This window comes from Plectrocnemia conspersa, unplaced genomic scaffold (assembly GCF_051122295.1).
Source record: "Plectrocnemia conspersa isolate PC_06_02 unplaced genomic scaffold, ASM5112229v1 ptg000001l, whole genome shotgun sequence".
Lineage (NCBI taxonomy): Eukaryota > Metazoa > Arthropoda > Insecta > Trichoptera > Polycentropodidae > Plectrocnemia > Plectrocnemia conspersa.
In genome coordinates, this window is record NW_028277165.1 from 19,521,549 (window position 1) to 19,538,861 (window position 17,313).

At 30.8% G+C, this 17,313-nt stretch overlaps 1 protein-coding gene across 2 annotated transcripts in view; it reads left to right on the top strand.

The window, feature by feature from the left end:
• The window catches only part of nAChRbeta2 (nicotinic acetylcholine receptor beta2), a 55,372-nt gene extending 44,080 nt beyond the window's left edge, over positions 1–11,292 (top strand). The window contains exons 12-13 of one of the 2 annotated variants that reach the window (XM_088186938.1): positions 10,939–11,089; positions 11,178–11,292. In XM_088186938.1, the coding sequence (XP_088043064.1) occupies positions 10,939–11,089; positions 11,178–11,212 (186 nt within the window). In that variant the 3' untranslated portion in view covers positions 11,213–11,292. Of the gene's footprint in view, positions 1–10,938; positions 11,158–11,177 lie in introns of those variants that run through there. The other variant, XM_088186927.1, reaches the window with a different exon arrangement.
• Positions 11,293–17,313: the final 6,021 nt, after the last annotated feature.

Genomic DNA, 17,313 nt, shown 5'->3' on the forward strand with positions numbered 1-17,313 from the left:
TTTATATTTTGCAAAATATTAGGAATAATGTAAACCATTGCAATTGTTCCATTTTCATAACTATCCGTATATTGGTGTACAACAGTTCTAAAATTATACTTTTTATATTTTGGACTATTATTAAATGGATAAAATTTAAAAACGATACGCATTGCGCAAAAATATATCACATAAGACCATTGAACGCACAAATTCAAAACCCGCAGCGGTTCATTCGAACATGTCATATTTATTTGAGCTTATTAAAAGAAAAAGTTATAGACAAAGTAAGATGCTCTTTTTGCTTCCTTTATTAAAAAAAACTTTATCGTCAAAGCTCTCAGACGGACAAAGCTCTCTTTATTGTTAAAATAATAATAGACAATCCTCAAAAAATATTAATTTAATCATTCCACGTTGTAAAGCATTAACATAATCCCGCGAGCTTTGCATCGAGTTTGGCTTTGGTTACGGCGAACCGAGAGAATTACCAAATCTAATAGTCAAGTTCACCAATTCAAACTCTTAACAGCTTTAAGTTTGTTTGCCTAACTTTGCGTTGTCGTGCTGTAAAATTCAGTACGAAAATTCTGATAATGCGAATTTCGTGAATATTTTTTCCTACCCCCACCGGAAAGCCTGGATCTCTCCACCTCCTGTTTTGCCTAACCTTATTTTAGTTCGCAAAGCGAATTATGTCGTGAGTTTATTTGCCTACTCGCGTGAAGAAAAGATATTTTATGGCGACTCTCCGAATCGAATGGGCCAACTTTATATTGTAGTTATTGCGAGGAGCACTTTTAAAATTGGCCGGTGCAGAGGATAGAAAGGGAAAGAGAGAGAGGAAAAAACTTTCTCGGGGTAAATTTATTGGAAAGTTTCACTTTGTTATGTCTGCGTCGCTTTATGCTTTGATTAATGTCGCAGTTTAATATATAGCGACTCCTTTTTGCTTAGACATGACAAAGAGGAATGCTGCGGGGGAACATTTGTACCTCGCGTGTTGATGGAAGCACAAGAGGCGTCTCCGATAAGGGGAGATAAACGACTAAACCTGAGAAAACACCAGATATTTCCACTTTTCATTCCTGAAAAACAACGAGCGTGTAATCTGATTGACTATTTTGGGGCGACATTTCCTGTTAGTATGCAAATTTTTTCCATTCCAATTATTGCGGTGGGGTATTCCAAAATTCAACGAATATATTTATTATTATTATTTAAAAATAAAATATAACTAAATCGTTTTCTTGTTATCAATTTACATCATAATATTATTCTCTGAAAATAATTAGTCATACTTATAAATAGAGTATTAATTCTATAAAATGTATAAAACTCGACAGTTAAATTAACGAAAGATCTTCTGTTGCCTTATATTATATTATAATAAGCAATTAACTATAATAAGAGCAATTTTCAAGTTTGATTATATTCAAAAGGTATCTTTACATCAAAGTAAGCTAAAGTAACTTTAAAGTAAACTTTTGAGGCATAATAAAATCAATAATTATATAATACGAAAACGTCGGATGCTTTATTTAAGTAGCGGCGCGTGAGTCGTATCTTCGAGAAAACTGTGATAAAAATATTATCCAATTATGTGATATAAACATTAAATGTTTACAAATTTACTATCCATCAAATGAAAACTGCTGCTCTATTTTATATGTAGTGCTCACATATCATCAGGTGGGGGAGAGGACACATTCCCGGAGCACGATTCTGAAAATATATTTATAAAAAAATATAAAAATTAAAACTTAAATAATCTGAACTAAACTGCAATTGTTTAAGATGTATGTACTGATGTATTTCAGGTATAAGTTCCTTCAGCCCATTTTATACATACAAAAATAAAAGAAGCGGAACATTGCCTTCAATAGCACCCATTATCTTGATAGTACATTCACAATAAACATTATTATTCAAAAGGACGGACAACGATTTTATGGCTTTTGACATGAATTTTTGCCTTCTGAGAAAGAATAATTGTTTTTTTGCGCTCTCCTATTGCACAACATTTGGTTTAGATATACGTTATTTGATTCTTACTCGTAATATTGTTATAAAAAGTCTTAATTGCGATGGTACAGTTTTATTGCTTTTGACCTGGACTGAAATTCACTATATGACAACACTGTGCAACAAAGAAAACACGATTAATTATCAAATAAATATTATGAGTAAATATTTTTATTAATTTACAATGCCTAACTAAATAATTTCACATAAAATAGGATTTCAGAAAAGATGTCGCAACAATGGCTAATTTTTATATTTATTTGAAGCATAAAAAGGGTTAACTCGTACCTATTAATATTTATTTAAGAAATTATATTACGATGTTAAAAAATATATAAAGTCCCATTTTTGTCATGAGGCCCGGAATAATTTTTTTTCCAGGGTCTGTTTTCGCATATCATATAAAACTTGTATGCGCATTCAAAAATCACTGTTCAACGCGTCTCTGTGAGCCCCGCTTCCGATCACTGAGCATGGTCATCTTCTTATCGGCCACTTTAGATTAAAGCAAAAAAAGTCGCATTAGTCAGTAGATGCCATTTGTGGTAGAAAATAGATATAATAAACTTAAAACTTGAAATATAGAAATCAGCGCTTTATTATATAGGCGCCTTGCAACTGTTGCCCATATATCTAAGATTAATCTGCCGTTCTTTTTTTTATTAAAAATTAACAGGTTAGAGCAGTGGTGTATGTATGACATAGTTCCTTTATTGAAGTTCGTGAGTTATAATCTTGCATTTACCCTTTTAAAAAAAAACGTGTCTTAATTACTGATTATGTGAAACTTATAATTTCAATCAATAATTGAAGTCTTTGGTTCTTTTTTATTTTATAAAGGGATATTGCAATGATTTTTTATTGGTCGTTTGTTTATGTAACGTAGTGCTTTATAATAAAATAATTTAATGTAGTATTAGATATGTATTGGATAACGTGCTACTTTTTTATTTTAATAATAATTTTAATTACAATTAAAAAAATATATTATATGTTGTCTGGTGAAATGTAATATGTTTTTAACGAAAATTGGATCAAGGACGACTGAATTTACCGAGTACATTTCCAAGAAAACCATGATACGTGACATGTGATTTTTTTATGATTACGGTGAAGTGTCAGATCCAACGTGATTGCAAAAAATCTGATTTTTGTGCACGTGTGTATAGAGCAATCACATTCACGAGTACGTGCGTATGCAAATATGTACGCAGGCAATCGCTTTTATTTTATGTGCGCTATAAACGAGACAAGCGGATTGTTTTCTTATCATTTCCAAGTTGGCGTCGTAAATTTGGACCCGTAAAGGTCCAAATATTATTTAAAATCAAATTCAATTTGTCCATTGAATAATTCATTCTGAACGCGCGCGCGCTCAACCAAAAGTTGAACTTTTTGATTATTTTTCTTTTTTTGCGGATAAAAAACTGAATAAAAAGGGAAAAATTTATGAGCAAAATATACGTACGCAGCTCTGCCAAAAGTCGGCTAGATAAAATTTTAGCGTTCACAAGTGAATAAGCGAATTTTTGCAAATGCAACGCGCGGTGCATTTTTGAGCTAAGTGTAAGCATATATGTGCACTGTACGTTTTCTTCTCTACTTTTTTTCGAGAAAGATTTAGTGGTCTGCAGCGTTCTGTTGGGGGTAAAAATATATTTACGATGCAACGGCGGCTCATAACCCCCTCAAGAACCGGTACCTATGTTTGTACAGTGTATCTGCTACCTCTATGCTGGTTATGGCCATAATAACATTTTTGTATATTGAAAAAGCAATGAGAAAACGTTGAACAGATGATATCCCATATATTACCATGACGAAAAATATTAATTTTCAACATAATTAATTAAATGTGTACAGGCGGCCCTCGACTTTCGCACATAATTGGTTCCTGAAAATGTGTGCGAATGTATGTTGTGTGTATTTTAAAATATTTATATATCAAGTAAATATAATATGTTTAAAAGGCGTTTAAGAGACACGTTTAAGTGGGGTTTGCGGGTGTTTCCTTTGAAAAGTTATCAAGAGTTAACTGTTTTCCACTATTATTTTTCTTTTCTTCATATAGTATTTTATAACATGCTATGTTTTTATTGATCGCCCCACGCACTTGAGATATGCGTTCTACATTGGGATCACAATCTTCCATAATATTTAAAAATTTGTCAAGGTGCGTGAAGGCTTCATTCATATTTTTCATTGTTAAAGAGTTTTCCAAGATAAACCTGTCTCATCTACATTAAATATTTGGCTAGAGGAATATTCTACATCTTCAATAATTTTAGATAATTAGGAAATAAATTCTTTTGCATCTTTTCTCGCATCAGCCGATTCTCCAGTAAATTTAATATTATGAAAAGAATACCTCATTTTAAAATTGTAAAACCAACCGTTACTTGCTTGAAAAACCGTGTTAAAATATTTTTTTAATCTATCCTTCCAATCTTTGTGCAAACTAAGAGCTTTTGCTTGAATAATTGAAATACTCAGAGGGACATCTTTTTGATGTTGGTCATCGATCCACGATGACAAAGAATTTCCATTTCATCCATGTTTTATTTTTGCTGTGTTTTTTTGTAAACATATCATTAAAGATTGTGGAAATATATCTTTATTTTCCACAATTTTGAACGTATTCTTTAATTATATTTTTATTTTGCAAAATTGAACATATCGTAGACCTGTTTGTATCATACGAACGTCCGATTGAAGCAAAAGATTCATCGGTATCAAAACGTTTTTTAAAAAAAAAAAAATTAAAAAAACTGTTTTTTTTTAAATGTGCAAAATAGCGAATTGTGCAAAAGTCGAACGTTCGAAAGTCGAGGGCCGCCTGTATGTGAGTTTTATAATACTGGCCAACATCTAAAATATTTCGTCAACGATATTATTATGACTTGCATCGTAATATAACACAATCATATTTGTAAAAGTAATATAACTAAACAGTCCATTTAGTTTAACGTTCAAAATAGTTATTATAAATGCTTAAAGTACTCAAAATTTGAGAAACATTGGCAAATGCGCGAACTTTATAGCAATGATAAATTTGACTACGGAATTTAATAAAAAGTCTTATGTAGTATGTATTTAGTAAAATATAAATATATAATGTGCTTGTTTTTTATATGTATCATTGTATATTTGCACAATGTAAAGGTACGTCATTTTCGGGTGGGGGGGAGGGGAAAGTAGGTAGAAGCTTTTGCCCCCCCTTGAATTGGACTAGAAACATGTCATTTAATGAAATACTATGAATCTTTTTCAAACCGAAATATTAAAAAAATACTACTTTTGCAATGGCTAAGTAATGGACCGAGTCCACATCAGCCCCAATATTGTTTTTTGTGCGAGAATAAGAGATGGATTTAGATGAAAAGAGGCTCTAGGCTATTCCACTTGTAAGGACCCTCCACTCCCCCATTTTATCGAGTGTTAATTTAATCAATACAAAGGACATAATAAATCAAATATAATAATATTAGAGTTCTTATAATATTAATCAGGTTTATTTGCGTGAAAAATAATAGCTTTACAAAAAGCTGTTCAGAAGTTTGCCGCGTATCATTATCATTCATTAAATCTCGCTACTATTCATTTAAAGTGGCATATATAAATTATTAGTCATGAAATAGTGTTTATGACTTATGTAATTCACATGCAAACATTATTATTACACATTTAATACGCGAGAACACATCTTAAATAAAGAAAGTGTTGCTCAAAATTATTACGCCTCGTAAAGCACACGGAATGTTACTTACATAAACTACTACGAAAAGATTTATTACTATGGCGTTTTATGAAAATCGCCATTGGCAAAAATGACCGAGTTCATAAATTCACTTTGTAAGTCTAACTCAGCAAAGTCGCAGGTCGTGTGGCCACCTGGTCTTTTTACGAATTCATGACCCTCGAAGCGAAAATAGCAACTACATGTGCTGTTTTGGCAAAAACAATTTAGATGATAAATTTACTCGTATGATTTAAAATTCTGTAGACCACTTATTTCAATATTTTATAATATATCAATGCTCTTAAGCGATAATATTTGCTGTGTCGTAGTGTGAGGAACTCTTGATGCGATTACCATAAGATTGTTTTGCTACGTAGAGTTGAGGCATATCATACCGCAGAGATTTAGTTCAACTTAATCTCATTTAATTTATAATATTCCTAGTATAATTTGACTGCCCGTTCTCCCGAGAGATTATATAATTGGTTAAGTGTGAGTGATCGGTGTTTAATTGGCTATATAGCAAATTGGGCCACTCTACCTTGTGTAATCTCATATTAACAAAGGGAGTCGATTAATCGGCTAACTCAAATATGATCTAGGAGAGCGTATAAGGACTGTTAACCCACTATCTTTCAGATTAATTGGCATAGTGTTTGACGAGCGTGAGTGTGTGAAAATTGGGCGTATTTGTTTGGAAAATGTATACATTGTTGTAGTTAAATCGCTGGATATATGTAGTAATTGTGGCGTGACGTATGTATGAGCAGCTAGTCATGGTTGAGCGGGTATAGGATTAATTATATTGTATGAAAATAAGTCTCTATTACATAGCATTACTAAATTGTTTTAAAAGATATTAAGACTGTTGTAATAAATTAAATGATGATATATTCATCAAAAAAACAAAATTATTACTAAGCGTTGAATTTTCAGATTAGCTATTGCCTCATAGTTTATTACCGATATTTAGAAACATAATCTTAATGCGCCTAAAATAATCAAATTGGGAATAAAATTTCGGTTTACACGAAAATCAACCAATAACTCATTAACAAAATAGTATACGCCTTTTAATGTTAGGTATAGAAAAAGCTTTTGACACGGTGTGACACAACGGTTTAATTTACAAACTGTACAAATAAATATAAGCTCATACTTAAAATATAAAAGCTTTGTTGTAGCACTAAATAATGAGCACTCGTTTAATACCATGTAAAATTCCAGCTGGAGTTCCACAGATTAGTTGATTCGGGCCGTTTCTCTTTTTCTTGTATATTAACGATATCCGAAATTAAAAAAACACACGTTTATTTATGTACACTGATGATAAAGTTAATTTAATGAGTGCTTACGTTCTTGAACTAATTACAAAATATTACAAGCATTTTTTAAAAAGCTAAATATATATGTAAAAAGTTTAAATCAATCAGACTGGGCGCACTGTGAAAAAAAACATGTTGTGTATATGTTGGCATTGCATTACGAAATTCTCAAACCTGGTCAAACAATAACAAAAAGCTTATTTTGTGATCAGGTAGAATGTTCACACAAGGAAGTTAAAAATGTCTGATTTTGTCAGTAAAAGTCGAATAGTTCTATGTATAACACAACAATGCTCGTCTTCATATAGATAAATCAAGGAACTAGACTGTAAAGTTTTATTTCATCCACCTTATTCTTAAGACCTTGTTCTTACCGACTACTATTTTTCTCGATCGATGGCAAAAAAATTAAAATGCAGACTATATGAAATAAAGGCTATGGAAATATTTTTTATCAAAACCTTCAACATTCCATGCTAATGTAATTACGAAAATTACTGGTATGTTTGTTAAATTAATTCTTATTTTATAAAATTAATTAAAAAGGGTTATATTTGGACAGGCAATATTAACCTATATTAAAAAGTGTTCAACGTCTATCAGTGGCAATGCTGTGTTTAAAATATATCTTACTTTATAGTAGGCATTAGATTTATACGAGGATAGGCCAGTAAGTCCTTAGAAAATCAAACAGATAGCGCTAGTAGTATTGAAACAAGTTTGTTTCTGAAAAGTACCGTTTTTCAATAGTCTATTGTCAACTTATCAGCCATTTATTTTAGCAATCGATTGAAGCAAACATTATTTGTTATTTTTGAGCAATTGAAGAAAACGAGCTTTGTGTAGTGCTTGAACTCTTTCATTTGAAAGACAAAACACCGAAAAAAATCATAGAGATGGATGAAGTTAATGGCACATCTGCACTATCGTTTAAAACTGTTTACAATTTAAATATAGTCGTACATTCACAATTGACGAACATCGTTCAGAATGTCTACTTGAGGTGACTATGCTAGAAATGATCGACAAAGTTCATGATATGGTGTTGAATGATCGATAAGTCAAAGTGCGCAAATTTGTATAGGTCACAGGCAAATCACATGGTTCAGTAGTTTCAATTTTTCACGATAAAGATATCGGCAAGATGGGTGGCGCTTTTCCCTCGCAATCTTAATGAGTTTCTGCGTCGATACATAACCGTTGATAAAACATGGATACACCACTCCAGAAACAATGAAACAGTCGAAACAGTGGGTTTATGGAAACTATCTGGCTCCCAAGAAGGTACGGTTTTTTTTTGAGATACATGTGGAGCCATCCACATTAACTACTTGGAAAAAGGATAAACAATAAATGGAGAGTACAAAGCGTTGTTAAAGGACCGCATTTGTCCAAGAAGAAAATCCTCTTTTATTATGACAATGCACGGGTACACACTTGTGCAGCGAAAATGCATGAATTACGCTTCAAATTGTGGTTGGCAGATTTGGACCCCAGAGACTTTCCAGTTTTCAATATAAAGAAATGTCTCGCTAAAAAAAGATTCACGTCGAACGAAGAGGTAATTGCTAAAACAGAAGCTTGAAAAAGTTGGAAAAACATTGGGCGAAGTGTATCGAGCTAAAAGGAGACTGTTTTGAAAACTAAAAATGATGTGTTTTTCTATTGCTTTGTAAGGATTTATTGATATACATAGTACATTAAAAAGTTGATAACCTTTAGTGGATATAAACAGAAAGTCTGTGTAAAGTTGTACAGTTGGTCAGTAGATCTATATAATTTTTTTTCATTAGAAAGTAAATTTCAAACATATTTATGTTATAAGTTATATAATTTGCTGTCTATTGTGCTGCATATATTACCAGTTTTGTGCTATATATAAAGTATTATATTTCATTGGACCCTATTTATTAGTTAAAATGTTAAACCTTGTGTACTATCAAGTATTCAATATTAAAATCATGAATTAAGATATGCGATTTTACATTCACTGCTACAAAGCTACTAAATAATTTAAAATGACAGTTTATCTTTATTACAATGATTAGTAGTGTAGTAAGCTTTAAACAAGTACACGTAACGAGCTAATCACCGTAAAATCTCGTAGTTCTTGTTCGTTTTCAACGGCATCATAATATTGGAGTGGTAGACGAAAGACGGAGTTGCAGGCAGCGGACATTGTGTGTTGTCGCTGTTTTATTTATACTTTCTCTCCCTCTTTCACTACAGCCTTTAAGCCTTTTATAGCCGTCGTAGAAGCAGTAGCAGCGGACGCTGTGCAACTTTTATAGTGATTCGGACACTAAACTTTGTGTCGTGATTTTGTACATAAATTTTATGAAGTATCAGCTTCATTTGCAGTAGGCATCGCGACGCTATTTTATATGTTGGCATTTTATTGCTTGTTCTGATTACGAGCCAGGCAAATGCTTCCTAGAGCAGCTTTATGTCTTCGACACTCGCCGCTTAATTCCGCAACAAACTACCGTTGAAGATGCATCTTAGATTCTTATAATAATACTAATAAAAAAATCATCGTAAAAGATTACATGGCTTATCAGAGAAATTAATGTTTTATTAATATTCATTGGTCCACCCTGTACATACGTATATTCTGTCTATCATACGTAGTTGCCGTTACTTAAATTATTCAAATAGGAAAAATTTGACGGCATAAGCTTATGATGAGGCAAAAATCTCGATCGAAGTCCGCTCATGCGGAAAACGGAACGGTAGGGTAAGAAAAAAAAAAACCGCTAAAGGAACTACAGCGACTGGGGGACCAAGACGCATATCGGAAAACTTTTTACGACTCGTGCAGATGACACGGGACATATTTCATTCGCGAAATAAAAATAATATATTATTCGCAATAACCCGTTCGTGCGCGAGATTATAACGCGAGAGAGTGTCGGGACGTTGCGAACGGGTTATGTCGCGAAACTTTACCTCCCGATTTTAAGCATATTTTTTAAGACCAGGATAGCAGGACAACAAAGAAAGACTTTTAGCATATAAATAGCTTTAATCATAATAATCAAGAACCCACAATATATTAATTATCATTAACCAAAAGCCTCTAAGTAATAATATATGCATTTTATAATTACTTTGAATGATAAAATTGACTGGAAAGATACTCAATTTGACAATTGCGAAATGTTCATTAACTAGTCAAAGTAATTATAGTTTTAGAAATATAATTAGGTTTAAATTTGTGCAGTGAAATTTTAGATTAATTGTTAAATACATTTAAATTATCTGAGTTAGTTAAATTATATTTATACTTTTAGTATTATATTATACATTTGCTGTATAATAAATATATACACTAAAGCATTGGTTCTAAAAACTATTATGTACATTTTTTGTTTTAGCACGTATTTGGCTTTAATAGTTCATTAGTAAATATTTCACACCATAGTACAAACATAGTATAAAAATTCAAAAAGCTTTTTTGGCCTAAATTAAATATTCAAGGGTAATAATAAAATATTAGATAGGAAGCAAAATAATCTCATCAAACCGCAGTAAGGCAAGATGTATGAATACTAAGCAAAACTAGTATAGATACAACCTAATGAAATATAACAAGATATATGGAATAAGCTTTTGAGTATTTAAATATGTATGTATATATTGAAGGATCGTCTGGCTTCGAAATTTAAACATCGAACATCTTCTGTCGCATCACTTACATATATTATTGCGAAATATTGGAATTGCACCGGTTCCGCATGGAATATTTTCCATCTAGTCCAATGTTTCGAATTCTATGAATCTGCACAGCGATTTACCTTTGTTGCGAGCTTTTGATACTTGTATGAATCCTAGATAGAAAATAAAATTCACTCATACTTTTTATTTCAGGTCGTCGAAGATTGGAAGTTCGTCTCGATGGTGCTGGACCGGTTCTTCCTGTGGGTGTTCACTCTGGCGTGCATCGGAGGCACCTTCGGCATCATATTCCAGTCGCCTTCCCTGTACGATACTAGGATACCCGTGGACCAGCAATTATCCGGTATACCATTGAGGAGGAGCAATTTCATGCGGCCCAAAGACATCGAACGTATAGCGCCCATGGATTAAGCTTTGGTTGTGTTTTGTAGAAAAGGCAATCGGCTACGCGATTCCACCGAAATAATGCATCGTTAAGCGGGGGTCGCCGGCCGTAAAGATAAGTGCTGCCATCGAAGGGTTAAATTGCCGTAATAAAAAAGAAAACGACGATTGTATATAATGGTTTATTAATAAGTAACCGACGCACCACAATGGCTTGTTGAGTATTGATTTTTATTATTAAAAAATATATTAAATTTTAAGATTTATCACGTTACGTATATTATTATGTATTATAAAGTAATTAATTTTCAACGTTTAATATTTTACAGGTAGTACGAAGTGTTACTGTATTAAATATAGAGGTTTTGTATAATCTATAAAATATTTATTATGATATTGAAAAGGATATATCATTATAACATGCAGTAAAAATACATTTATACTATTATATTATTATTATTTTTATATAACGTTTCTAGTTTACGAACTGAAGGCAATATTTAACCCTTTGTATATTATTTTATTATTACAATCGTTGCCATCGTTAGCCTGATTGCTTCATCCTGCAGGCAGTTTTGATTGAGCAATTAGTATTATTGTTTTATAAAGGATAATAAACGTAATGTTAGTAGCATTTGAAATATTATATTTATCATTTGGTTGGTGCATGTTTTTTCTTGTAATTTTATTTTTTAATCAGTTAATATTATCAAGTCATTTGTGTAAGTTTATAAAAGTTTAAATATTTTAATAAATAATGACGTATATTATATAATTATTTATTTATATTAAGCAAGTATTAATCTTACATGATTTTTTTTAATAAAGTAGCTGCTTTTTTAAAAAAAAACATTGAGATAGTTAAGGTAAGCGAAAACTCTATGTTCACTAATTCAGAGCTTATGTTGATCATTAAAAATAAAATTTTAAAATTCGATTGAATTCGATCAAAAATATGCACTAACCAATTTTATCTAAAACGTCTTCAATTTAATTCATAGATAGTGTACATACTTTATAAAATACGCAAAATAATAAATTAATTATCAATATTATTATTAAAAAATATCTGTTACTAAAAGCTATTTTTGGTTTATCAATGTTATTAGGAATTATTAAAAAAATGTTATTGCTAATAAAAAATGCTAGTACTAAAAATATAAATTAATAAATAAATAATAGTTTAATTTGTATACAATTAAAACTGCTAAAAATTTGGTAAGGAAGTTTTACTTATGAAAAAACGTAGTTTTGTATGATTTATAAAAAATAATGAATATTATATTATGTTAATGTATCAATAAACATTACTTCAGAAATGTTAGACAATAAACAAATTAAATAAATTAAAAAATTGTTTTACTGTTATTACATAAATTAGATCGATTCGATAATTTCGTGTAAATATTTGGGTATTGAATCGATTCCGTCTGGAAATTATAAACGAGAGAAATTGGGTTAACACGTATCCGGGATTCCAGTGTCCCTAAGGACCACAACGTCAAATATAAAGGATAAATCTTGACTACACCTTCAATTAATGAAAATCACTCGAGCGTTCTCCGAGAGATACGTTCGCAGGGGGTGATTATGTAGGGGTAGCAATTTCGCTCGCGGAATCCTTCCACGCCTGCGGGCTCTGCAAATTTTCTGAACTCTGAAATTAAGAAGTTTTTCGAGTGAAAATTTTACAAGATCTCAGATACGCGCAGACTTTTATTTTAACGTTGTGTGTATAAGAATGTACGTTCAATGCGTTGCTGTTAAAAAAACGATCGCTTTTTCTTAATAATATTATTTAAATGTTCTTTTTTAATTATCAAGTTAATTCATAAATACTTTTTAATGGAAACTTTCCTTGTAAGAAGCATAACAACAGCGTATCAAAGTTGTAATTCGATCATTAACTCGGTATAATTATAAAGTTTTGGCGAAAGAGAAGCAGAGTTACTTTTTATTCAATCTAATTGAAAATATTTTTTTTTCACCTTTCATTTTGAACTTTACTAGAAAAACAACTACAATAAAAATAATTGTGTTTTTTGATTATATTTTAAATTAATTATAAATATAGGTATTCTTCGTCCTAAGATATTACATTTTTTTTTATTTTTTGTATAATTACTTTAGTATTTAAAAAAGTCATGCTATTTAGACTATTTAAATTTATTTCAATACAAAAAAAGAATCGAATTATAATAAATATAAGAAATATTTATTACCTATAAAAAATTAGCAATATTTTTAGGACTATATTAATAATATTTTTAATGAAGCACGTTACTTTTATTATATAGATATTAATACTCATCATCAGCTTCATTATTTGGATAAGTTTTTTATTTTCTTTTGCTTTTAATTTTAATATATATATGCATTTGTAGATAAAAAAAAGCTGTACAACGCTAAAAAGAATTAAAAAGTCGAGAAACAAGATGATTATTAAAAAAATCTTATGATTATCGAAAAAAAACAAGATTTATGTTTGCAGACAAATAATTTTATGACGTTACTCTGTAAAAAACATCATACATTTTTGCAATCTGATGATTCCCACACAGAGTTTTTTTTGTCTAATTATTATTGCAGTTTTTAGATCACCAAAGCAAAGATAAAGACAATTGGAGTAGTTAAGAAAATCGAAAACAATTTTTTACTGTTCAAATACCTCCGACGACTATTAAAAGCACGCGCGTACTGTGATATATGACGCGGAACGCTCGCTCTTCTCTCACTCAATCTCGTCACTTAACACGCAAGCGAGTGAAAGGGAAAGTATCTCACCGTACGCCCGGATTAAAAGCTTCCAAAAAGCATGTATATTATCAAACATATAATACACGGACTCACCTTTCTCAGCAAAGGTATCAAAATTGCATTTGAAAATATTCGTTAAAATTTAATTTTTAAATAAAAAAAACTTTATAAAAAATATTGAGTAAATCTCTCAAGAAAGCAGAATTCTTGATTTGCCATATTTATCGAGAAACTCTTGAGAAAATGCATTACATAACATATTTTTAATGGTTTGGAAATTAATAGACGTGGAAAATTGTAGTTTTTTAAATAACTGATTTAAATAAATTTATCATAATAAATCATAATAATTATTTGTTTATATATTTTATAAATATATGTTTAAATACACAAAGCACATATAATAGTTATATTTAGACGATCGATACATAGATCGGGTCGTTTGTGGCACTCGAAAAAATATTTGCTCTTTAGCTGTGTGCGAATCTGGCATTTTTCGTCCGAATCGCTTTTGGCGGGGCCGCAAAATTTCTCACGAAGTTAATTACACCACTGGGATCCGGTTAAGTATCGAAAGGTCCAGGCAACTGTCCGTGAAGGGGCCGGCGATAAATCGAAGGATTCACCACCCCCGTTCTCGGAGAAGGGGTTTGGCCGATTTGATAAGGGTTAATGTGCGCGCGGGAAAATTTCAAAGGTTTTGGTGGCTAATCCTTAACCAAGCCTTACAAAAAAATATATGAAGAAATACATCAGGAATTCAGTTCGATTTATATCGATCGTATCTGAGCAATCAGGCATTTTTAAAATATTAAACATAATCATAAAGTAATGTATATTTTCCGTATCTGTATGAGTAAGCAAAAGTTTCCCAGTATGACTAGAAGTATGAAAATGTGTTGAGAAATGAGCTTAAAATTGGTGTTGTGTATCGTTCAATATGCATGTGTAGCATAGATTTAACAGAATAGTCTTGAAAAAGGATGCAAAGGATATAAAATGTATTATTAAAACAAATTTATAGATATTAATATTTTATTTATTACTTTCTTAATATATATTTTAAATGACCAATCTGCTTCCCAAAACCAGAACCGGTTAAAGTAATATAAAATCGCGAAAAAAATTGTTGGGCTTTTAAATACTTTCGATCGTCTAAGAAAGTATGCATATTTTCAAACATCTGGCACGAACTCCTTCGGAAAGGTTTATTATCTGATTAACAAAAATAAGGCGAGTTCAAGCATTAAAAATTTGTAAGCAATTTTTGTCATTCCCAGACCCCTATTAAAACCTTCGAAAAAGTATACATATTAGGCAAGAATCCTCATTTACTTATACAGATTTATAAAAAGGGCAGTGGTTGTAAACCTTTTAAAAATATTCGTACAAATTTAATAAAAATTTCTCGAAAAACCAAAAACATTATCGAAAAATGAAAATTCTCTATTTGATATTTTTCTCGAGAAAAAACACTAAATTGACACTTGATCACAGAGCACAGTCGCATTATGATAAACCTCAGCTGCTACATAGACATCACAGCTGACAATAATACAACTCGACACCCCAGCAAAGTTTCTCTGACTTCCAAGATCTGCCATTTCAACTCCACTGTCTGATATATGCGGCAATTTATATATGTTTATTAAATAAACTCACACAGTCATTTTAAAGTATAAAAATCAATGTATTATGTATAGCAGAAAATGCTTTATTAAAATAGTCATTCAATTATGTTAAATATTATTTCCAAGCCACATTAAACAGGAGCTGCTGGTCTTAAAACATAAAATATATGATATACATATTCATTTTAAAATAAAAGTTTCACACATTCATAAATATTTTTATTTAATGGATTTATACAACACGCGAGCGTATAAAAAAGTATATTGAGAAAAAAGCCCCACCCATCACATTATGTGTGTAATATGAAAAATTCGAAACAACAATCGTTATTTTAGGTAATTTACGAGAATAATATCTATGCTTAAGGGGAGGGTGAGTAGAGGAATGAGTGAAAAAAGTTGAAATAATGTAAAAGAAGTTGGTAGCATTTTCTAGAGTGATTTTTCAAACGGAAAACTTTCACCGCGTTCGCCGAGTCGATAATATGAAAAATTTCAGTGAAAAGTTTCATTTTCAAAACTCCGACCCCAAACCCCGAAGCCGACACTGGCACCCATCAGTCATCGGTTGAATCCATTAGACTGATTGAAATACTCAAAGGGACGCTTCATTACATACAGGTGCTTTTTTCAACGATCGGGGAATATATCGCCGATGAAAACGCAATGTAGGATATATCTTGAATATGTGTATGTATGTATTTGTAATATGAAAATTCAACTGCAAGACCACTTGCAATCCAGACGAGCGGCTATGCATTTATTTGCGAATGAATTAAACGAGAAGACCGTATAAAGCCATAAGTACTATTCAAAAATGATGGTTTGAATAGAGTTGGCAAAAGCAAAGGACTTTGTGATATTGATATATTTTTTCATTCTAAATTCTTTGGAAGTGGGAATTATTAAGGTGTGATTATCAATTTTTCTGATTTAAGCTTATTTTAAATTTAATTGTAAATATACAGTAATGATCAATAAGAAAATTTATTTATTATTGAGAAAAAGTAATTAATATTATATTACGATTTTTCCTGTATTTATGGTGCATCTGAATAAGCATGATATAAATATTTATAAATATTATTTGTTATAAAGCTGAATATAATCTTAAGACTCCTTTATAATATAACCTTCTTTAATATAATACTAGGTTTTTTAATCATAGTATACAATGATTAAATGTTTTATTATTCGGTATACCAAATAATAAAACACTGTATTGGATATACCGATCAATTTTTATGAACTGAAATGGCGTTATTGTTCCTTTGGAGCTTTAAGGTCAGAGGGGTGAGACTTTGCAGCCAAAATAGATGCCGAAAAGTCTGGTAAGAGTTTATTATATATAAATTGTAGAGTCTCCAATTCGAGTAATCGAGTACTCGATACTCGAGTATTTTTGTCTATTTTTCAAGTACTTGATAATCGAGTATTTTGAAAATTACTCGATTAATACTCGAAATTAAAAAATTTTGAAATATTTCAGAAACAAAAATAACTTTAACTCGGTCCGGTAAGCATCATAAGATTCCCTATCGAGCTCGACGGTTTACCGTTACATTCTAATTAGAATCCACTACTATTTGCCTCTCAGCCATACACCGTGGGGGTGTTACCCTGCGCTTCTAAAGAAATATTTACAATTTTATTTTTATTATATAATAATGCTATTTTTTATAATAAATATGAATATTTTTTTGCTTTTGGAAACAAAAATAGTAGGAATACATTTAATAATGACTATAATAATTATATTTATTTTAAATATCGTTAAAATTTTGCACAAAATTAA